The 24,183-nt window shown below is 57.1% G+C and overlaps 1 protein-coding gene across 1 annotated transcript in view; it reads right to left on the bottom strand.

Annotated features, from left to right (window-relative positions):
• TRABD2B (TraB domain containing 2B) overlaps positions 1–23,342 on the bottom strand; it is a 63,222-nt gene extending 39,880 nt beyond the window's left edge. The window contains exons 1-2 of the mRNA XM_029083017.2: positions 23,170–23,342; positions 21,252–21,812 (exon numbers count right to left, since the gene is read on the bottom strand). Of these exons, the coding sequence (XP_028938850.1) occupies positions 21,252–21,812; positions 23,170–23,310 (702 nt within the window). The 5' untranslated portion in view covers positions 23,311–23,342. The remainder of the gene's footprint in view (positions 1–21,251; positions 21,813–23,169) is intronic.
• Between the last annotated feature and the right edge of the window lie 841 nt (positions 23,343–24,183).

The raw sequence follows: 24,183 nt of genomic DNA, 5'->3' as shown, positions 1-24,183 counted from the left end.
CCCCAGGGCTTAGAGTCTGGCTCACAGTAAGCGCCTAACAAATACCATTAAAAAAATAAGATTAAAAACATTCTCCCTGAAACGGGAACATCAGTCAATGGTATTTATTGAGCGCTTACTCTGTGCAGAGCACTGTACTAAGCACTTGGGAATAGGAGAGTCAGAACCCGGGCCTTCTGACTCCCAGGACCGTGCTCTGCTTACTAGGCCACGCTACTTTACTGAGAGAAGTGGCCAAGGTCTCCATTCTACTTTCGCCAGTGCTTAGCACTCAGTACGTAGGAGCTCAAGCTGCTCTACTGATTGGTCAATTGTAATAATACTACTACTAATAATAATGGTATTTGTTAAGTGCTTACTATGTGCCAGGCACTGTTCTAAGTGTAATATTATTACATGGCCTAATGGAAAGAGAGCAGGTCTGGGCTCTAATCCCAGCTCTGCCACTTGTCTGCTGTGTGACCCTGGGCAAGTCACTTCCCTTCCCTAGGCTTCAGTTTCCTCATCTGTGACCCCCCTGCGGGACAGGGATTATGTCCAAGCCAAGTATTTTGTAGGTGCCCCAGCGCTCATAGTTAGCACTTGACAAATGCCATCAAATAATAATAATGAATAATAATGACCATCCCTGCTGGCTTGGGAGCCCACCTCCGTGTCCAAGGCCGCAGGATGGGATTTTCCTGCCCGGTCTAGCCGGTGGCTGGCCGGCTTGGGCTAGGGACGACGAGGCTGCAGGCCCATGGGGCGGCTCCCTCGAGCCTCTCCCCCGTCGCCCCGGTTGCCCACCCTACGGGCAGTAGCCAGGGAGGTGGGAGGATCTGGGAGGACCTGCTAGAGGGCGGGGAGGAGGGAGCTGTGGTTTCCTGCATAGTTTTTCCCTAAATGTGGCTAATTCTCAGAGATTTTCCCTGCGAGGCAGAGAGGTTCCTTGGGGAAAACCCTTGAGAATTAGCTTTCAATTTAGAAACAAACCACAGAAACTCATGATCCATTTCTCTCTCCCTCCTTCCCTCCCTCCCCCAGGTTCCTCCCTGCCCCCCACCTCACCCCGCACACACCCAACCTGGAGAGAAGGAGCAGGCAGCTCCCCTCCTCCGGGTGACAATTTATCGGGGATCCTTCCGGATCCGGAGCCAGGTCTGGGCCTGCCCTGCTGCGACCTCTGGTCTCAGAGCCCAAGAGCCGTTGCCAGGTACCTTATTCCTCCTCCTCCTCCTCACCCCCAACCGACGGCATCTCCCCAGAGCTCGATCACCGGAGCCCCCGGTTACGGCTGGATGGGTGATTATGTCCACGTTTTTTGCTGATAAATGACACTTTCATGCCCCATTAACAGACCCTGGTGGTAATATTTAATCAGATCCTCGTTTCACGCGTCGGTTGGCCCGGGAAATAATATTTATGGGTCGGAGGGGCCTGAAACCACTGGGCCTATCGCTGGAAAACTCCTGAGTTTACAGCTTTCTGCTCCCCCAACACACACTTACACACACACACAATCACCCACACGAGATCTAGGACAGGAAGACGGTGGTCCTCAGCCTAAAAGGACGGGGTCTCCCCACCACCTCCATTCATTCAGTCATATTTGTTGAGTACATACTGTGTGCAGCGCACTGTACTAAGCACTTGGGAGAGTACAACAGAACAATAAACAGATATATTCCCTGCCCCAAATCAGCTTACAGGCTAGAGACAATGAGCTTAGAGTCTAGCTGAACACTCTTGATCTCCTGCGGAGAGATCTCCCAGAGATGGTCAATGAAATCCATCAGGGGAGGGTGGGGGGGCAGGGAGGAAGTGGCCTGGGGCACCTTCCCCATGTTAAGTGGGAAATCCAGTATCTACATGCTGGGGTGGATACGATCCTATCAGGCCAGACACAGTCCCTATCCCCTACCTGAATCCCCATTTTATGGGTGAGGAAATGGAGGCCCAGAGAAGTGATTCGTCCAAGGTCATACACTGGGCAAACGGCGGCCCCAGTATTAGAACCTAGGTCTCTTGGTTCCTGGACCCTTACCTTTTCCACTGGGTCTCGCCGTGCCATTGATATGGCTGCTTTGGGGGCCTCTGAAGTCCTCGCAGGATTTAGGAAGAGTGGCAGGATGTGGTTGGATCAATGGGAAGCGGGGGAAAATTGGGATGTTCTTAGACTCGAGGAATCCAAAATGGCAGCCAATCCCACCCCATCCTTCGCAAAGATGGGACTGGGAGATTCACGGTTTGCCGCTAGACAGAGAGCGGGGAGAGTTGGGGGTGTTTAGGTAACCTCGCCTTGACCCCGAGGGACATACATTTCGAACTTAAATAGGTAAATAAATGAATAAGAGCTAATATCCATACACCAACACCTACTGAAATACCTCAAGCCTAAGGAAAGTCGTTTGGTTGATGTGGCTGGCTCTTGGATTCATCTGGGAAGGCTTCCGGGAGGAGGTGGGTCTTTCAGAGGGGCTCCTCAAAGGTAGGGATTGGGTCTACTTACTGTATTTTCCCATGGACTTGGCGCAGTGCTCTGCACACAGTAGCGTGTGAGCTCCTTCGGGGCAGAGATCATATCTCCTCACTCGGTTGAACTCTACCAAGTGCTCAACACTGGGGTCTCGCAGCTAGTAGATGATCAACCAAAATAATTGATTGATCGGCGGATGGATGGACTGAGGGGGCCCTCCCCTCCAGGGTCTCTGGGAGCTCAAATCCAACAGGTTTGTCAAAAGAGTAGGGAGTCCTTTTTTTCCTCTTTTTATGGTATCTGTGAAGCACTTATTATGCTCCAGGCACTGTACTAAGCACTAGGATAAAGGTAATCGAGAAGCGGCGTGGTCTAGCGGATTAGAGCACAGGCCTGGGAGTTAGAAGAACCTGGGTTCTAATCCCGGCTCTGCCCCACGTCTGCTGTGTGACCTTGAGCAAGTCACTTCACTTCTCTGTGACTCAGTTCCCTCATCTGTAAAATGGGGATTGAGACTGTGAGCTCCAGGTGGGACAGGGACCGTGCCCAACCTGATTACTTTGTATGTACCCCCACAGCGCTTGGCACATAGTAAGCGCTTAATAAATACCATTAGATTGGACACAGTCCCTGATTAGGACGGCCACAGTCCTAATCCCCACTTTGCAGACGAGGCCCAGGGAAGTGACTTCCCCGAGGTCGCACGACGGACAAGATGGATTAGAACCCGGGTCCTCTGACTCCCCTGCCCGGGGTCTTCCCACTAGGCCGCGCCACTTCTCCTCGTCACCGGGAAGAAGCACTGGGGAGCGTGGAGGTTACTGTGTGGGTGCCCCGGCTACCAGAAGAAGTCTAACGGTAGCCCCCGGGAGGGGCTGTCCTGCCCGCGATAATCTATTGCGGACAGATGTGGAGCCCTGGGGGAGGCCGGCTGGGCTGCGGACGGGCCCAGAGGAGCGCGCTGATGAATGAGGTGGATGGAGGAGGGGGAGGGAGAGACACTGCTGGCCGGACCTTTTTTCAACTCCCCCCCAGTCTGCAGCCCCTTCCTGAGGTGATATATCTGCTTATCTCTCCGCCCCCAGCCCCCCTGACCATCCAGGCCCTCCTCTCCGCGATAAAAAGGCTTTGACAACGCCGGGGGATTTACAACGTGAACATTTCGACCGCCCCCCCCCCCCTCTACATCGGCTTCAAAGCTCCCGGGCCGGCCCGCTCCGTGCGGGATAAGGGGGATGGAAGGGGGGAGGACGGACTTCCGACAGGGAGGGAGCGAATCCAGGCCCCGACGTCCATCTCCTCTAATACATCTGTTTATTATTGAGCGGCTCCGAGCGCACCGCGACGGGCCGGGGACCACCGTCTCTCCCGGCAACCGCGGCCCCGGACGGCCCGGCCCCCCACCCCCACCCCCGCCCCCTGGGGACCTTCCGGGAGCATCTGTTTCTGATCTAGGGGAGTCCCGGCCCGGATGAGAAGAGCCGGATGGGAATCGATCCATCGGTCGTGCTCACTGAGTGTCTACTTGGCGGACAGTACCGGTCTAGCCCCTCTAGACTGGAAGCTCCTTGCGGGCGGAGAACGTGTCAACAATCTCTGTTGGATTGTTATATCGTACTCTCCCAAGCGCTCAGTACAGTGCTCTGCACGCCGTAAGCGCTCAATAAATACCACTCATTGATTGCTCGATCGACGGAGAGCACAAGAGAGTTGGTGGACACGAGCCCTGCTCTCCAGGAGCTTACGGTCTACTTGGTGCAAAGCGCCGTAATCATTCAACCCATCGATCAGCGATTTTTACCGGCACTTACTGTGTGCAAAGAGCTGTACTAAGCACTGGGGAGAGTATAATCTAACAACATATCAGATACATTCCCCGCTCACGATGCTCCCCGCTTATAGTCTAGAGGATCTATCGGTCAGTCAGCCAATCGCGTTTATAGAGCACTTACGGTGTGCTGAGCACTTTACTAAGCACTTGGGGAGTACAGTAGAACAATATAACAGACCGTTCCCTGCCCATAACGAGCTTACAATCTAGAGGGTCCAGCCAAGAAGTCACCTGATGCCCCCGTGATCACGGGGTCTGTCCGGGCCAGCGGATCCTCGGCCCCCAGTTCCCCCGCCAGCCCCCCTAACTCTGCTAGTCCCCCCGCCGGCTCCCCCCCAGCGGTCCCCCCGGCGGCCCCGGGCTGGGAACAAGCTCCATCTTTATGGACTGCGGCGATCCGGCTCCCTCGTGTGTGAACATAACACCTCCTCGGCTCGGCTGGGGCAGCTCGGCTGGGCCGGCTGGGCTGGGCTGGGCCGGCTCGGCGTGGGGCTGGCAGCCTGCTGGACGCCATAAAGGGGCCTTTGACGGGGAGGCCACGGGGAGGGGGGCGGCGCCGGAGCAGTGGCGGGGGAGGAAGGGGGAGCAGAGCATGGTGGGGGGACCCGGACTGCGGGCGGGGCGCCAACCCCTCCCTCCCTCCTCCCACTGCCCTCCTGACTCCTCCTCAGGGGCTGGGCTGCTGGGGCTGGGGGCACAGGGAAGAGGTGGGCGGCTGGAGCACCGGAGGACGGCAGGGCCTACGGGTGCTGGGTGGCTGGGGGTCTGGAGCGGCTAGGGGTGCTGGGTAGCTGGGGACCGGAGGGGCTAGGGGTGCCGGGCGGCTGAAGGACTGGAGAGTGGGGACCCAATTAGGGAAGGCTTCCTAGAGGAGGGGCCTCTGAGGAAGGCTTTGCAGGAGGGAAGGGATGGTGGATAAACTGAGGGGGAAGGGCAAGGAGCCCAGAGAAGGCTGAGAGCAAGAGGTGGGCAGTGACCTCGGGGCGAACAGGAGACGAGGGCCAAGGGGTAAACTGAACGCTGTAGGGGGAAAGGGCCTGGGATGGGGAGACCGGAGTCCTGGGTTGGGATCCCGGCTCCACCCCCGGCCCGCTGGGTGACCTTGGGAGAGCCACAGGACCCCTCTGGGCCTCCATTTCCCCATCTGTAAAACGGGGATGAGACCACCCTCATCGCTGCTTTCCACCCAACCATTAAACCGGAAGCCCCATGGGGACAGTGGAGGACGGGCTGGATTGTCCCACCTCGACTCTGGGGTTCAGCACAGCGCTGGGCACAGAGTGAGCACAATACATCTACAAAAAGGCAGTGTGCCCTAGAGAGACGGCGGGCAGGGGCTAGCTCCAAGCTCTGCCCAGCGAGGGTCAAAGGTCGCAGCTCCGGCCAGCGGAGCAGAGCCCAACTACGGGACCAGATCGGGGCTGGGAGGGGTGAGTGGAAGGGGGCATTCCTGGGTCCCACCTCCCCTCCTCCAATTTCCGGCCAAAGGCCCCGGCTTGGCTCAATCCCCTGCTCCACACTGAACACTTTATACCCGATAAATATTTACTGATGGAATATAATTCCGATTAAAGCCTCCTCCGCTCGCCAACCCCACCCCGGCTACCTGCGGGCACGGATCTCCTCTAGAATCAAACCCCCAACTTCTGAATGGAGGGGTCCCAAACAGGCTGAGGTCAGGTCAGTCCCCTGGGCCCCCGCCTTCCCAACCCGCCTTCGAACCCACCTCCTCCAGGAGGCTTTCCTGGATTGAACCCGTCCACCTCCCAGCTCCAGGTTGCATCACCCACCCGGGGCACGTATGCGTGTGCCTTGATTCCTCCACCCGTTTATCATTTATAGGTTCAAGTTTCCATATCTGTGCCGCTGCCGGTTGAATCTGCTGGATTTCTTCCAGCCCTGCCCTCCCCCTGACCCCCATCTCCTTCGAGAGGCCGAGTCCATGAACGGGAAGATAGATACCTGACCCAACGCAGCCTGTCTATTCAGGGGGTCTTTCTGAATCTCGCTTTCACCCCAATCCTGCTCCCCGTCGGGCTGACAGAGATTGGTGGGGTTCCAGCCCCTGCTTGCGTGTGTATGCGTGTGCACGCGCAGTAACATCCAGTCATCCCCACGCCTGAGCTTCCCACAGACGGCCTCTTAGTCGCGGCACCCGGGGAGACCCCAGCCGAGCGGGACATCCCAGCGGAGACCCCCGTGGGGAAGGAAGGGTCTCGCCAGAGGCGTCTTCTGGGCCCCAGAGCCACCAGCCTCCTGGACACGTGGAACTCGCCGGGGGAGGTTCACTGGGGCAGTTCTTGGGGCCCCGGCCAGCTCCCACAGCCCACGGGCCTCACACCCCCAGCAAGGGCGATCTCACACAGCGAAGCTACGACGGAAAAAGCAGAAGTGGCGGTGACTATCATGTCCGGAGCATCCCCTGGGGGAGAGTGTACTGCGCTAGGTGCCCCTGGAGGAGGGTGGGGGGGATGTTATACTGAGTAACCACCTGGGAGGAGGGTAGTTCAGTGTACTGAGCACCCGGAGACCACAGCAGAAGCCCAAGATCCATTCCTTCCCCACAAGGAGACAGACACTGGGGGAGACAGACACTGAGAAAACAGAGATATAACTGGTCGCTGCCAAAGTCAGCAAAAAGGGGAATAGAGAAGGGTAATAAACTTCCCAGGACACACCGAGGGCTGAGGCAGCCAGTGGGATGAAGCTGGCCGGGGAGGTGGGGTGTGGGCCGGGAGGGCCTCCTGGAAGGGGCGGCAATGAGGCGGGAGGAGGGGGCAGGAAGCCGAGGAGACCCAAGAACACAATCCGGTCGCTCTCCCTGACTCCCGGAAACCGGCTGCGGCCGGGGCCCCCTCACTCACCGTGGGAGCGTGTGCGCATGCATGTGTGTGCGTGCATGTGTGCACTTGAGTGTGCATGTGTCTTTCTGATCGTTTGAGGGGGCGAGCGACCCTCGCTCCCCGCGGAGCGTCTCCGGCCAGAGTGGGTCGTGAACGTTTGAGTGCGACAGTTGAAGCGGGATAGGGTGCGCGGACTTCCGAGGGTTTCGCTCGGCTCGGGAAGGCCGTGCGTAAGCACCGGCTTAATCCGGTTCGGCGGCTGGGGGTGCGGGTCGCCGGTCGGCCATCGGGGTTGGATGCTGACGTTGTATGGAGGGCTGTGTGGGGCGCTGATCGCGTATGGAGCGCTGCGCCGAGCGCCGTCTCTGTACAAAATGCTGTGCTGGGTGATGATGCTATGCAGAGCACCGCACCGGGCACCATCTCTGTGGAGAGCACTGCTCTGGGTGCCAACTTAATGTTGGTATTTGTTAAGCGCTTACTACGTGCAGAGCACCGTTCTAAGCGCTGGGGTAGATACGGGGTCATCAGGTTGTCCCACGTGAGGCTCACAGTTAATCCCCATTTTACAGATGAGGGAGCTGAGGCACAGAGAAGTGAAGTGACTCGCCCACGGTCACCCAGCTGACGAGTGGCAGAGCCGGGAGTCGAACCCATGACCTCTGACTCCGAAGCCCGGGCTCTTTCCACTGAGCCACGCTGCTTCTGTGTGTGCAGCGCTGCGCTGCTCTCGAGCCTGAGCGTGGGGCTGCGTGTCTGAGCGCATGCTACTCACTCAATGTGCACGGGAGTGTATGTGTACATAAATTCACTCAATCAACTATAGTTGAGTGCTCACTGTGTGCAGAACACTGTACTAAGCATTTGGGAGAGTACAACAGAGTTGGCAGACACATTCCCTGCCCATAAAAGCTTACGGCCTAGAGTTTATGGTCTAAAATGGGGCTTAAGACTATCCCCCCCATGCAGAACATGGACTGTGATTATTCTGATTGTTAGATCTAAGCCGGAGCTTGGCGCATAGTAAGCGCTTAAGAAACACCATTTAAGAAAAGAGGGGAGGGCTAGGGGGCTTTACGCTGCCTCTAGGGCAAGAGCACTCTGTCATTTCCACTTTACAGATGGTGAAACTGAGGCCCAGAGGAACTGGGGGTAGAACGGGCGTGAGCCTGTAGTGGCGCGGAGACCACAGCCGCCCTGCCCCAACCTCCGGTGCAAGGCCCGTCTCCGGCCAACAGCCCCGCCTCACCGTGGGCCGACGGGACCGGGACCGGACCCGAAAAGACGCTCCGTCTCCCCCCGGCTCCACGGGCCCGGCCCCGGCCAGCCCGAGGAAACGCTGCCAGTCTCTGCCTGCTTTCTTTCCTCCCTGCCACAAGATATAAACTAATCTATTTAGCTAGAAAAACATGGCTTATTGCAATCTAAGTAATTTGTATTTCTCTTTCTACCGCAAGACGTAAACCGATCTGGGTCGCGGGGGCAGTCTGGTTTCGCCGGTTTCTGACACATTTCGCCCGGAAGCCCATCGGGCAGGCGGGGGAGGGACGGGACAGGGAACTGGACTTGACGTCTGAGTGCCTCTACGTCTCCCTGGCTTTCTCACTTTATTCATCCCCCTCCCCAACTCCCAGCCCCACGGCACTTATGTCCATATCTGTAATTCCTTTATTTCTATTAACGTCTGTCTCTCCCTGTAGACTGCCAGCTCACTGCGGGCAGGGAATGTGTCTGTTAAATGGGTGTATTGTGCTCTCCCAAGCGCTTAGTAGAATGCTCTGCTCTGTAAACCATTTACTGAACGACTGACAGGCCGGGGCTCTGCAGAAGCAATAGAAGGAGCAGGCCTGCCTACTGTCCACTGGTGAAGACCGGACAGACCAGACGGACAACGGCTCGGCGCGTGAGAGTTGACTGGGGGCGGGGGGGACGGCCAATGGGAATGACGTGACCAGGAGGGTGGGCGTCCAGCAGGGAGGACCTCACCGGCGGGTTTGGAAGAAGTGGGGGCGAGGGGGTTTTTTTGTGTTTGCTTTTACTGGTATTTGTTAAGCGCTTACTATGTGTCTGGCACTGTACTAAGCGCTGGGGTAGATGCAAGATAATCAGGTCAGACAGTCCCTCTCCCACAGGGGGCTCGCAATCTTAATCCGGAACCAGGATTAGAAGCCAGGTCCTTCTGACTTCCGGGCCTGTGCACTATCCACTTGGCCTCACTGCTTCAAGCAGGGTTTGGCGAGGGGTGGTTGGGGAAGATTGGCGGGGAATGATTCGGGCAGGGAAGAGGCGTGAGCGGCAGATGGGAGGTCAGAGTCAAAATGTTTCATCCTGAGACTCTCCGGGGAGTCAGGCTTCACGATCCCAGTTCTCAGCTCCGCGTCCAACATGCTGACTGGCCTCATCTTGGGACAGACCCTCCCGCCGCGTCCCTGCACAGACACTGGGGATCCCTGACTCTGCCCGGCCCCACCCAGAAAAGCAGCATGGCCTAATGGCTAGAGCACGGGCCTGGGAGTCGGTCGGACCTGGGCTTTCATCCTGGCTCCAACATATGTCTTACTGTGTGACTTCGGGCAAGTCGCTTCGCTTCTCTGGGCCTCAGTTTCCTCATCCGTAAATTGGGGACTCGGAGCCCCATGTGGGACAGTGATTGTGAACAATGCGATCAGCCTGTATCTACCCCAGCATTTAGTACAGTGCCTGGAACATAGTAAGTGCTAATCAACATCATTACCAAAAAAAAAAAGAATACGTCTCTGCGAGAGTGAGTTAAGGCCCAGAGAGAGCAAGTCAGCCTCCACCACCCAGCAAGTCTGGGGCTGCACCTGAACGACTGAAGCACAGTACTTTGCACTTAGTAAGCACTGAATCAAAACAGGAATCGTTATTATTTATGACACAGCAGGGGCTGAGTATGTGACATCAAAGGGATGAAAATCTCCCACAGTCTCTCTCTACCCCTGCCTCCAGTCTTTACTAAGCGCCTAGTACAGTGCTCTGCACACAGTAAGTCCTCGATAAGTATGATTGACTGCCTGCCTCTCTCCGCCCCTGCCTCCGGTCTGCCTCTCTCCATCCCTTCCTCGGGCGCATACTAAGCGCTTAATACAGTGCTCCGCACATAGTAAGCCCTCAATAAATACAACCGACTGCCTGCCCGCCTCGCTCCACCCCTGCCTCCAGTCTGCCTCTCTCCACCCCTGCCTGTCTCAGAAGAAACGCCATGTGGGTTATTGATCTAAAACTCCTCAGGGGGAAAGGGGAGGAGGGGTGGGGGGTGGCTAATCAGGCTTGTTTAGAAAGTTTCTACAAGCAGAACGCCCTGATTGCCGACTGTGTCTGCAGGCCCAGCCGGGCCCGGGCCCGGAGCACGAAGCTTATGCCTTATCTGGAGCGCGGGGCGGCGGGATCTGGGATTCCACTGCATGGAGACACGTCCGGCTCTTAAAATTAATGGGGTGCCACCGCCCCGGGACGCGGAGGAGGGCTGGTTCCACCCTCGGCCTGTCCGAACCGGAGAGTCTGAAGCATCCGGAGGTCGGGAGTCCCGGGTCGCCGGAATCATAGCCCAGAAAGGCCACGGAGGGTTGAGGGGTAGGGAGGTGGCATATGCCTTCAGCACTAGCCTCGCTAGACACCGGGACAGGCCGGAGAGGCCCGAGCTGGGGCCGGTCCGGTCCCGTCGGTGCTCGGAGAAGCACAGGCCTGGGAGTCAGAAAGTCATGGGTTCTAATGCCGGCTCTGCCGCTCGTCTGCTGTGTGACCAAGTCACTTCACTTCCCTGAGCCTCAGTTCCCTCATCTGTAAAATGGGGATTGAGACTAGGGGCCCCATGGGGGACATTCTTTCAATAGTAGTTATTGAGCGCTTACTATGTGCAGAGCACTGTACTGGGACAGGAACTGTGTCCAACCTGATAAGCCTGCATCTAGCCCTGCGCTTAGTACGGGGCCTGGCACATAATAAGCACTTAACAGAAGACCGTTATTATTACCCTAGACCGCAGCTCTCGGCATAGCGTTTGGCCCAAAGACCTCACCCCAGGTTGCCTCAGAGTTCGCGGCCTCTCCCCGAGACCCCAGACCCAGGGGCTCCTCCAATTCATTCAGCGCTTACTGTGTGCACAGCACTGTACTAAGTGCTTGGGGGGTACAATATAACAATAGACATATTTCCTGCCCACAACAAGCTCACAGTCTAGAGGGGAGACAGACATTAATATAAATTATCGAAAAGAGGTCAATCCCCTACCGACTGGAAGCCTTGAGGTGGGTAATGGTCATTAGCAGCAACCAGTCTGCCTCAGGCAGCCCTAACCTGGACCTTTTTTATTTTTATAGTACTTTTTGAGCACTTACTAAGTGCCAGGCACTGAACTAAGTGCTGAGGTAGATACAAGCTAATCAGTCAGTCAGTAGTATTCAGTGAGCGCTTACTGTGTGCGGGCACTGTACCAAGCGTTTGGGAGAGTACAATAAAGCAACAGACAGACAGAATTCCCCACCCACAACAAGTGTACAATCTAGAGAGGGAGACAGACACTAATAGAAATAAATACATGCCGGATATGGACATAAGTGCTGTGGAGAGGGGATGAATAAAGGGAGCAAGTCGAGGAGATGCAGAAGAAGGAATGAAGGGTTAGTCAGGGAAGGCCTCTTGGAGGAGATGGGCCTTCAATACAGAGTCCACATCCCACATGGGGCTCACAGTTTCCCATTCCTATGCTTCCCCTGAGGGCTTTACAGTGCTCTGCACATAGTAAGCGCTCAATAAATATGACAGAATGAATGAATGAACCCCAGTGCTTAGCACGGCCCTGAGCAAGACCTTATGTGCCAGGCGCTGTTCTAAGCGCTGGGGTGGATACAAACTAACCATGTTGGACACAGTCCCTGTCGCACGTGGGGCTCACAGTCTAAGTAGAGGGGAGTAGGATTTAATCGTCACTTTTCAGTAGAGGGAACTGAGGCATAGAGAAGTGAAGTGACTTGCCCAAAGTCACGCAGCAAGAAATCGGCAGAACTGAGATTAGAACTCAGATCCCATGACTGCCAGGCCCGTGCCCTTTCCACTAGGCCACGCTGCTTCAGGGACAAGCGTGGGTGAAGATAATAATGACGGTATTTGTTAAGCGCTTACTATGTGCCAAGCACTAAGTGCTGAAGAAGATGCCCTTCTCGAAAGGGAGGTTTTGGCATTGGATGCCCCAGGACAATGACAGGGACCGGAACAGAGAAGCAATAAGGCCTAGTGAAATAAGCTTGGGCCTGGGAGTCAGAGGACGTGGGTTCTAATCCCAGCTCTGCCGCTTGTCTGCTGTGTGACCTTGGGCAAGTCCCTTCATTTCTCTGAGCTTCAGTTCCTTCATCTGTAAAATGGGGATTAAAACAGTGAGCCCAGTGTGGGACAGGGACTGTGTCGAACCCAATTATCTTGTAACTACCCCAGCGCTCAGTATGGTGTCTGGCACCATAGTAAGCGCTTAAAAAATACCACAATTATTATTATTGTCTTGTATGTACTCCAGAGTTGAAAATAACGTTTGACACGTAGTAAGTGCTTAAGAAAGACCATGAAAAAGCTGCCTATTGAGTACTTGTTCTTGCCTCTTAGCATTTGCAAAGCTTTTCAGGAAACCCCAGAAGGGCTGTGGGGAGGGGATGGAGAGGTGGGGACCCCCACCCCTGGCCTCTTGTACCTTTGGGATTCTAGCTTGGGCCATGAGCCCTGGGGCCAGGGAGAGAGGAAGGCCTGAGGAGGGGAATAATTGGTGCGTATGTAGGGGGGAAGTCGGGAGGGATGTGTTCCCTTTGAGGCTCTATTAGGAGCTCTGTAATGGCTTTTCTTCTTCTCCCCCAGTAATAACAATTGCGCTTTTCGTTGGGTGCTTACTCTGTCCCGAGCACTGGGGTAGTTGCTAGTCCGGGCACAAAAAGGGAGAGAGGGGCATTGAATCCCCATTTTACGGGAGGCCCAGAGAAGTTCCCTGATTTGCCCAAGGTCACAGAGCAGGGTGGTGGTGGAGCAGGATTAGAACCCGGATCTCCTGACTCCCAGTTCTGGATGCTTCCCGCTAGGCGGCGCTGCCGTCCTTCCTCGATCGTATTTCTTAATAATGACGGCATTTGTTAAGCGCTTACTATGTGCAAAGCACTGCTCTAAGCGCTGGGGAGGATACAAGGTGATCAGGTTGCCCCACGTGGGGCTCACATTCTTAATCCCCATTTTACAGCTGGGGATTGAGCTGGGGATTGAGCACTTAGAGAAGCAGCGTGGCTCAGTGGAAACAGCCCGGGCTTGGGAGTCAGAGATCATGGGTTCGAATCCCTGCTCTGCCACTTGTCAGCTGGGTGACTGTGGGCAAGTCACTTCACTTCTCTGGGCCTCAGTGACCTCATCTGTAAAATGGGGATTAACTGTGAGCCTCACGTGGGACAACCTGATGACCCTGTATCTCCCCCTGCGCTTAGAACAGTGCTCTGCACATAGTAAGTGCTTAACAAATACCAAAATTATTATTATTATTACTTACCTTATTGAGCTTTATTGTGCACTTACTGTGTACAGAGCAGCGTACTAAACGTTTGGGAGAGTACCATATAAGAGACACATTCCCTGCCCACAACGAGATTACAGTCTAGAGGGGAAGATGGACATTCCTCTACCCTTCTTCTCTGGCGGAGGGATGACAATCACTTGACTGAGGAGGTTACTCCTTTGTGTCCGTCTCCCCGTTCAGATGAAACCTCCTCCAGGGCTGGGTCGTGTCACTTTCTGATTTACCAATAATTGTGGTATTTGTTAAGGCCAGCCACTGTTCTAAGCACTGGGGTGGATACAAGCAAATCAGACGGAACACAGTCCCTGTCCCACATGGGGGCTCACAGTCGTAAGCCCCGTTTTCAGGATGAGGTCCCGAGGCCCAGAGAAGTGAAATGACTTGCCCAAGGTCGCACAGCACACACCTGGTGCGGCCGGGATTAGAACCTGGGGGCTGGTTTGGGCGAGATGTACAAATTCAGAATTCAGCCCCAAATCAAAGCCATTTTCCTTTTAAATTGCCACAGGCACCAAACTGCCGCTATTTTTATGAGGAAAAATAAAGCGAAGTAGGCTTTACACCTAGGGCTTTCTTATTAAGAAATAAGAAAGACGAACAGTGTGGCCTACTGGAAAGAGGCTGGGCTTTGGAGTCACGAGGACCTGGGTTCTAATCTCGGCTCCGCCACTTGTCTGCTTGGACAAGTCACTTCACTTCTCTGGGCCTCTGCTTCAGTCAGTCAATCCTATTTATTGAGCGCTTACTGTGTGCAGAGCAGTGTACTCAGTACTGGGGAGTGTACAATATAACAGACACATGCCCTGCCCACAATGAACTTACAGTCTAGAGGGGGAGGCAGACATTAATAGAAAGAAGAAAATACAGACACGTACATAAGTGTTGTGGGGCTGGGAGGGGAGATGAATAAAGGCAGTGGGAGAAAAGAAAAGGAGGGTTTAGTCAGGGAAGGCTTCTTGGAGGAGACGGGCCTTCAATAAGACTTCGAAGGAGGGGAGAGTCCTTGGCTGTCAGATATGAGGAGGGAGGGCGTTCCAGGCCAGAGGCAGAACTTGGCAAGGGATTGGTGGAGAGATAGGATTGAGGTACAGCGAGAAGGCTGGCATTCGAGGAACGAAGCGTGCGGGCTGCGTTGGAGTAAGAGAGCAGCGAGGTGAGGTAGGAGGGGGCAAGGGGATCGAGATCCAGAGAGGTAGAGTTCCCGCTGCAGGAGCGGGTGGAATATCTGGGGCAGAAAAATGCATCGCCAGGCCAGAGGGCCGGAAATGCTGGGGCAACGAAAAGCCCTGTGCCGAGCACGTGTAGCTGGATTCCCCCACTTCCTTCTGCCAACCGCGTGGCCCAGTGGGTACAGCATGAGGCCCGGTTCAGGGGACCTCGCCAGCTGAGGGATCGGTGCCAGCGGGCGGGAAGGGCAATCGCGATCTGATCCGGGGGACCCCGCCAGCTGAGGGGTCGGTAGCAGGCACAGAGGGCAAACAAGGCCTTGCCCGGCCTGCCAGCCGAGAAGTCGGGTGCCACGCGGGCGGGGAGGGCAGACGAGGCCCGGCCCGGGAGACGCCACCGACTGCAGCTCCGGGTAGGCGGAGTGAGGCTGGGGTGTGACGGGGAAGGATGACCGGGATGCTCAAGGGGATGGAGGGTGCTTAGTACAGTGCTCCGCACACAGTAAGCGCTCAACAAATACGACTGACTGAATCCCCTGCTGGCAGGCCTGGCGGGAGGCGGGCCGGAGTCTAGAAGACCAGGAAGGGCCCAGCCCGGAGGGGACCCCCTGTTTGCGCTCCCCAAGCTGGTATTCCTGGTTGGAGAACAGAAATCCTCCGCTGGGCTCGGGAGTTCCAGGGGGAGGGGGACGTCTACCAGCCCCTGGACCGGGCCGCAGCAGGGAGAGTGTCGGGAGAGACTGTCTCTGCAGAGACTCCGAGACTCCGAGAAGGCTTCCAGCGCCAAGAGAGCGGGCGGGCGGGCGGAGGGGGAAGGCTCCTGGAATGTGTGGATTTCAGCGGCCAATTCCGTAATTAATGGAGATGAAAAGGGGTTTTTATTATTGTTCCATTACACTCTATAACAACCAGGGATGGGGGCGGGGGAGGGGGCGGGTTTTTTTTTTTTTTGAAAAGTCAAGGAGCCTTCCTTAACCCTTTCCAGGCCTCCTGTCTAGGAAGGAGTCCACGTGGCTGGGAGCAGACCCCCTCCTCCCCCTTCTTTTTTTCCTCTGCTGTTCGTTAAGCGCTTACTGTGTGCCAGGCACTGTATTAAGCGTGGATCGGATACAAGCCAATCACGTTGGACTCAGTCCCCGTCCCACCTGGGGCTTCACAGTCTTAACCCCCATTTTACAGATGAGGAAACTGAGGCCCAGAGAAGTGAAGTGACTTGTCCACGGTCGCACAGCAGAAAAGCGGCAGAGCCAGGATCAGAACCCAGGTCCTTCTGACTCCCAGGCCCCTCCTCTATCCACTAGGCCACACTGCTCTTGTCCATCCTATACTCTGCCGCTTCCCCGTCTGTAATTTATATTTGGGCCTGCCTCCCCTTCTAGACCGTAAACTCCTCGAAGGCAGGGATCACGTCTAACGACTCTGTGGAATCGGACTCTCCCAAGCGCTCAGCGCAGTGCTCTGCGCCCTGTAGGTGTTGAATAAATACTACTGATGGATCGATTGATGAGATCTCGGCTCACCGGACTTTCGGGTGGGGGCTACTGGTGTTCATTCACTCATTTAATCGTATTTATCGAGTGCAGAGCACTGTACTGAGCGCTTGGAATGTACAATTCGGCAACAGATAGAGACAATCCCTGCCCAGCATCAGGCTCGCAGTCTGAACGGAGTTTGATCACTGAGTGACATTTGACCTCTGGGTGGTGTTGGATCAGACCAGCTTCGATGCCAAGATGGACAGATGGACTGACCCTGGCCCAGTGCTAACGATGAGAAAAACTACTGTGGTATTTCCCAAGCTCTTACTCTGTGCCAAGCACTGCACGTAGCACTCAATAACTCTGCCCACGGGAAGCGCTGAGAAGCCCTGTGGCCTAGTGGAAATAGCCCGGGCCTGGCAGTGGGAGGATCTGGATTCCAATCCCGGCTCTGCCACTTGTCTGCTGTATGACCTGGGGCAAGTAATAATAATGTTGGTATTTGTTAAGCACTTACTAGGTGCCAAGCACTGTTCTAAGCACTGGGGTAGCTACAAGGTCATCAGGTTGTCCCCCATAGGGCTCACAGTCTTCATCCCCATTTTACAGATGAGGGAAGTGAGGCACAGAGAAGTGAAGTGACTTGCTTGGTCACACAGCTGACAGGCGGCGGAGCCGGGATTAGAACCCATGACCTCTGACTCCCCAGCCTGGGCTCTTTCCACTGAGCCACGCTGCAGGTCGCTTCACTTCTCTGGGCCTCAGTTCCCTCATCTGCAAAGTGGGGATTCGATAACTGTTCTTACTCCTACTTAGAAAATGAGCTCCATGTGGACAGTGAGGATCTTCTATCTTCCCCAGAGCTTAGTAGAGTGCTTGGCACACGTAAGTGCTTAACAAATAGCACGATCATTATTACTATTATTAATACATTATACTATTAATAACGATGATGATTAGAATAATAAATACCATAGATCGATAGCTCATCTGATAATGTTTGTAACTGCAGCAATTCTCCCCCAGGGCAGGGGAAGGCTGCCAACTCGGGGCAAGCTGAGCCCCTCCATCTTTGTAGAAGCAGCTTGGCTCAGTGGAAAGAGATCGGGCTTGGGAGTCAGAGGTCAAGGGTTCAAATCCCGGCTCAGCCACTTGTCAGCTGTGTGATTTTGGGCAAGTTACTTCACTTCTCTGGGCCTCAGTGACCCCCATCCGTCAAATGGGGTTGAAGACTGTGAGCCCCACGTGGATCTGATCACCTTGTATCCTCCCCAGTGCTTAGAAAAGTGCTTTGCACATAGTAAGCGCTTAACAAATGCCATCATTATTATTATTATTATTATTATTATTATTATTATTATCATCTCCTCACACACACCGCCATGGGCCCCCACTCCCAAGCCTTGCTGGTAAGTCATGAGAGCACCCGAGCCTAGCTCAGCATCACCACTCTCTCAAGCCTTTTTGTGGTGATTGTCACAATTGTGTGTTTCATTAAAATGACAAAGTCCCTCCAGGATCCGGGGCAGGTCCTTAGGGAGGGGATGGGGGAGAGTTCCAGCCCTGGCTGCAGCCCTCCATCCCCCCCCACCCCAAACCCCAATCCACCCTCCCAGCCACCACATCTGTCGGGGTGCTGGTTCTGGGTCCCTTTGCCATTTGCGGCGCCCTTGCCCACCCGCTCGTAGCGCTGGAGCCCAAGTGGAGAGAGCCTAGGCCTGGGAGTCAGAAAGATCAGGATTCGATTGTAATAATAATAATTGTGGTATTTGTTAAACTCTTACTATGTGTCAAGCACTGTATTAAGCGCTGGAGTGGATACAAGCAAATCAGGTTGGACATAGTCCCTCGTCCCCCGGCGGGGCTCACAGTCTCAATCCCCATTTTACAGATGAGGTAACTGAGGCCCATAAGTGAAGTGACTTGCTCAAGGTCACACGGCGGACAAGTGGAGGAGCCGGGATTAGAACCCCTGACCTTCTGACTCCCAGGCCCGGGCTCCATCCACTACACCAGGCTGCTTCTCTATTCCAGTGCTTAGTACAGAGCCTGGCACACGGTAAACGCTTAATAAATACCATTTTTTAAAAAGAGAGAGCAAGCGAGAACACGAGGGGTAGGGACGAGAGAACGCGAACGGTACTGAGCGATCCACGGGCCAGGCGGGACGGCAGCTGGCGGTGGGCAGGCCAGGCGGCCCCGGGAGACCGGTGGCCGGGAAGGCCAGGGGTTGTGGTCCCACTGCCCGGCCCACCGCCTCTCCCCCGGCACCTCCCTGCGTCCCTGCCTCCTCCGAACCCCCCAGCGGGACCTGCGGGTTTGGACGGGAGTGAAGTCGAAGTGCAGTGGGGAGGGCGCAGTTTTCCACAGCGGGGCCCAAGGTCCCACGGCCTCCCCAACCTCCACACTGGCCGGCCTCCACAGACGAGTGGGGAACTTGGCACTCGGAAGTGGCAGGACCGAGACCCAGGGGAATGTGGTCTCTGTGGCCTCCTGGAGTCTGGCCCACGGGGTCCGTCCCTCCCCCCTCCCCGGCCCCGGCCGCGGCCTCTGGCCCGCAGCCCCGGCCCCGGAACGCCCGGGCCTTCCCGGGGAGAAAGGCTCTATTTTAGGATCCCCTCCTCCCGTCCCCCCTCCAAAAATATTTTGCAACAACAGAAACGCTAAAACCAAGTAAAAGTCAAAAAATCTAATGCCCTTAGCAGATATTTTGGGACAATAATGTATCACAGATGTGCACATCAAACTGCACACGCACACTCTCTCCCTCTCACACACACACACACACACTCACTCACACCCTTTCACAGACCAGGCTGCCGAACCTGTGACTTTCATTTCTGGTCGGTTTCCTCCCTCCACACAGCATTAGCACAACAACAGCGGGGGCGGAGGGGCTGGTTGTTCCTCGCCATAGGGTGGAGGGGCAGGGGTGGGGGTGTCCCTCAGCGAGGGCTTGGTTGGGTGGGATCCCAGCCCCTCTGGGAGCCCCGGGAGAGGGTCTCCAAGCGGGATGGGAGGAAGGAGGCAGGAACCATCCACTTTAAGGAAGCAGGCCCCTCCCTCTACCAGCCGTGGCCCTGCAACGTTTAAGTCCTGGGGGCTTGGGCCCGGAGCCCCCGACCGCAGCCCACAGCCTGGAGGGCAACAGAGTGGCCAGCTGAGAAGGTCCGCTAGCAGAGGGAGATCCACTCCTCTGCCCGGATGGACGCAGGAGTTTGGGGAGCTGCCAGAACGATGGCCCCGAGGGTCTGAATCGATGGTACGGGGCGAGGGAGACAAGGCCTAGCCTCAGAGCAGCAAAACCGCCTCCACCCCGCCACCACCGGGGACCGGAGGTTGAGGAGAAGGGGGTCACCCGGCCCTTGGCCGCGGCCTCCCGGGAACAGACAGGGCCTTGCAAGGGAGTGGACACAGGCCCTGCCCAGTGCCAGCCTATCTAGACCGACGGGATGAGGTGACCATAGGACGCCGCTTATCATCTCCCGCCTCGGTCCTCCAGCCTCCAGCCTCTCCCCTCTCCGGTCCATATTTCACTCGGCTGCCGGGATCATTTTTCTACAACAGGCGCTCAGTCCACGTCTCCCCACTCCTCAAAAGCCTCCAGTGGCTGCCCACCCAACCTCCGAGTCAAAGAGAAACTCCCCACTGTCGGTCGTCTCCTCCTACCTTACCTCGCCACTCTCCTACTACAGCACGACCCTCACGCTCCACTCCTCTGACACCAACCTACTCACCGTCCCTCGATCTACTTCGCCACCGACCCCTCTCCCACAGCCTCCCTCTGGCCGGGAACTCCCTCCCCCTTCACCTGACAGACCACTGCTCTCCCCACCTTCAAAGCCCACCTAAAAATCACATCTCCCCAGAGAGGCCTTCTCTAATCCCCCATTTCCCCACTGTATTTCCCCATTTCCTCATCTCCTAATCGCTTGGTCTGTGTCCCCTCCGAGCACTTTGGTGCTCACTCCTGACACCACAGTATTTTTCTCCATCTCCTTATACTCTGCTCTTTCCCCTCTCTGAGACCGATTTTAATATCTGTCTCCCCCTCTAGACTGTAAGCTTCTGGTGGGGAGGGATCGTGTCCACCGACTTAGTTGTATTGAGCTCTCCCAAGCGCTCAGAACAGTGCTCTAAACACAGTAAGCGTTCAATAAATAGCCCCGATGGATTGCTTATCTCTTTGCTGTGGCTGGCGCCTTGCGGTCTGCTCAAACAGGTCTGCGCTCCGTTGAGAGCCAAGGCAGCAGCAGGTCCCGGGGAGGACGGCGGCCTGGCTCCCCCAGGAAACCCCCTCCTCTTTTCGCCGCTAGGTTTGGAGGGAAAAAGTATCTTTCCTCACCAACAACTGGGTAAAGGGAATATCATGCATGGTCCAGTGGAGAGAGCCCAGGCCCGGCAATCAGAGGACCCAGCTCCTAACGTCGGCTCTGTCACCCGCAAGCTGTCGTGACGTCGGATAAGCCTCTTCCCTTCTCGGGGCCTCAGTTTCCTCACCTGTCACACGGGGATTGAATACCAGTCCTCCCTCTCCCTTAGTCAATCGTATTTATTGAGCGCTTACCGTAAATACGATCGACTGACGGCAGATGAGCCCTTACTGTGTGTGCGGAGCACTGTACTAAGCACTTGGGGGAGGACAATATAACAGACGCGTTCCCTACCCACAACGAGTTTACAGCCCGATTTGCTAATGGCAGAGGCCCAGGGGAAACTCTCTCACGCTACCCCCCTGCCTGGGGGAGTCTAATGCTGACCCGAGGACGGCCATTAGTGGATCTAGGGGTATCTTTCCCCAGCCCGGGGGGATTCTGCCCCTCTGAGCAGCCTCGGCGGGCCTACGGGCCCCGTCTCCCACCCGAGGCGTCTGCCCCCGTCCCCCTCCCCGGTCGCGCCGCCCCGGCCGGCCCCACCTGGGAGATGTTGAGGCCGTTGAGCGGCAGACACTGCTCTTCCACCCTCTCCACCGCCCCGGTCCGCTTCTTCAGGCGCTCGGCCTCCTGGGCCAGGAACAGGTCCAGCACGGGCACCCCCCGGGACCGCACGTCCGCCTCCGTCAGCGAGTTGACCATGAGCATGACCCACACGGGCCTCTTGCGCTCCCAGTTGCCGGCGATGGCGTTGAAGAGGTAGTCGGGGTAGAGGCCGCGGCCCCGCTGGTCCGGGGTGACCCAGGCGGGCATCATGAACCGGACGTAGTCCAGGTGGCGCTTGAGGCGGTGGTAGAGCTCGCGGGGCAGCAGGCCCTGCAGGTTCTCCCCGGGCGGCAGCAGCTGGCAGCTGGCCAGGGCCGAGATGGTGAACGGGTCCGTGAGGTCCAGCTCGAAGTAGACGCGGGCGCTGGCCGCGAAGGCCGCCTTGGAGTTGTCCGGGATGAAGTCCCAGACGCGGGTGTAGGGCACGTGGATGGTCCCAAACAGGTAGGCGGGGGGGTCCCGGCGGACGGTCCAGAGGAATGAGTTCAGGTCGTCCTGCTGTGGGGACAGGGCGGGGTGAAGGAGGGAGGGGAGCGGTGAGAGGCGAGAAATAGCCGGCGGGGGGGGAAGGGGGGTCGAGGGGAGGGGGGGAAAGGGGACCCCGGAGACCCGGGTTCTCGTCCTGGTTGCCGAACGTCTCTGGGCCTCGGTTTCCCCCTCTGGAGACTGGGGATCACATCCCCCCAGTCCCCTCTCTCCCACTGGGAGTCCCGTAGGGAACGAGGTCTGTATCCCATCAGATCGTCCCATATCCGCCCCGGGCCCCAAGCACGGTGCTCGGCCCACAGCGGGCGCCGAGCCGACGCTGTCGTTTTGACTGGCTCCTGGGGAGCGGATCGGCCCGGTGGGGAGGGCCCAGGGCCAAGAGACCCGGGTTCTAATCCCGGCTCGGACTCTCGCCCGCCGGGTTATCACGGGCAAGTCCTTTAACCTCTCTGGGCCTGAGTTTCCTCGTCTGGGAAATGGGGATGAAATTCCCCGTCTCCCCGGGCTTAGGCGGCGGGCCCCATGGGGACGGGGGCTGCGTCTGTCCCCATCGTTCTCGCGGGAGAAGGAGCGTGACATACTGGAGAGAGCACAGGCTTGGGAGTCAGAGGACGTGGGTTCTAATCCCGGCTCTGCCACTTGTCCGCTACGTGACCTTTCATTCATTCAGTAGTATTTATTGAGCGCTTACTATGTGCAGAGCACTGTACTAAGCGCTTGGGATATACAATTCGGCAACAGATGGAGACAATCCCTGCCCCATGACGGGCTCAAGCGCCTAGTCCAGTGTTGAGCATGCAGTAAGCACTACATACATACAGTTGAATTGTACATTCCAAGCGCTTAGTCCAGCGCTCAGTCCATAGTAAGCGCTCAATAAATACTACTGAATACAGTCTTTGGCACATAGTAAGCACTCAATAAATACGATTGAATACATACGATGAAATGGATGGGTGCATGGGATGGATTCATTCATTTATTCAATAGTACTGAGTGCTTACTGTGTGCAGAGCACTGTACTAAGCGCTTGGAATGAACAATTTGGCAACAGATAGAGACAATCCCTGCCCAGTGATGGGTTTACAGTCTAAACGGGGGAGATAGATGGGATGGATGGTGGATGGGGTGGATGGGATGGGTGGGTGGGATGGATGGATGGGATGGGATGGGATGGATGGGATGGGTGGGATGGAATGGGTGGGGTGGGATGGAATGGGTGGGGTGGGATGGGATGGATGTCACACCCCCTTCCCCCCGCGGGCACTCGCGGCTGGGGGTCCCGGGGGTCGCGGGGGGTGGGTAGGTGGGGGATAATGGGATGGGGGGTAATGGGATGGGGGTCGGGGGGAGGGGAGGGGTGTCTCACCGATCCCGGCAGCTGGCAGGGCGCCCCCGGCAGGGGGTCGGCCGGGGTCCGGGGGCGGGGGCGGGTCCGGGCCAGGGCGCAGTGCAGGGCGACGGCTCCGAGCAGCGCCGCCGCCCCCGCCACAACCCCCAGCCCACGCATCCTCACCCGCCGGGGGCCGGAGCGGCCGAGGAAGGGGCCGGAGGAGCGGAGGGGCCCTGGGCGGCCGGTCCTGGGGGGAGGGGACGGGAAGGGACGGGACGGGACGGGCCGGGCCGGGCCGGGGGCTCCCCGACGTTTAAAGGGTCCGCGGCGGCGGCGGGCGGGGCGGGGCGGCGCCGTCCGGCCGCTGCCCGGGGGCCGCCATCACCCGCCGGACCCGACCACCGCCACCACCGGGAGCAGGAGCGGGAGCGGGAGGAGGAAGAGGGAGCCGGGAGCTCAGCGGCCAGGGGAGCTCCGCTCTGCACGGGCCGGGAGGCGCCTCCCGCCCAGATGCATGTCAGCGTGTCAGCGCGGCGCGCACACACCCTCACACACACGTGCGCGCGCACGGGGGAGGAGGAGGAGGAGGAGGAGGAGGACGAGGGAGGGCGGGCCGCCGGATCGCCTTCGCTTTCCAACTCTGCAAACTTTTCCCAACTTCCATCCCCGGGATCAACTTTTCCTTTTTTTTTTTTAATCCCGCCATCCCCGCTCCGACCGGCAGAGGGCGCAGGGACCGCGCCGCGCCGCGCCGCCAGGGGGCGCCCGGGAGCGGGGGGGGGCCGCCGAACCCGGATTCCCGATTAATAATAATGTTGGTATTTGTTAAGCGCTTACTATGTGCCGAGCACTGTTCTAAGCGCTGGGGTAGACACAAGGGAATCAGGTTGTCCCACGTGGGGCTCACAGTCTTCATCCCCATTTTACAGATGAGGTCACTGAGGCCCAGAGAAGTTAAACGACTTGCCCACAGTCACACAGCTGACCAGTGGCGGGGCCGGGATTCGAACCCATGACCTCTGACTCCAAAGCCCGTGCTCTTTCCACTGA

This window comes from Ornithorhynchus anatinus, chromosome 18 (genome assembly GCF_004115215.2).
Source record: "Ornithorhynchus anatinus isolate Pmale09 chromosome 18, mOrnAna1.pri.v4, whole genome shotgun sequence".
NCBI classification, from domain to species: domain Eukaryota; kingdom Metazoa; phylum Chordata; class Mammalia; order Monotremata; family Ornithorhynchidae; genus Ornithorhynchus; species Ornithorhynchus anatinus.
Note: the sequence above shows the minus strand (reverse complement) of the source record. Positions and strands in the feature narration are given on the sequence as shown.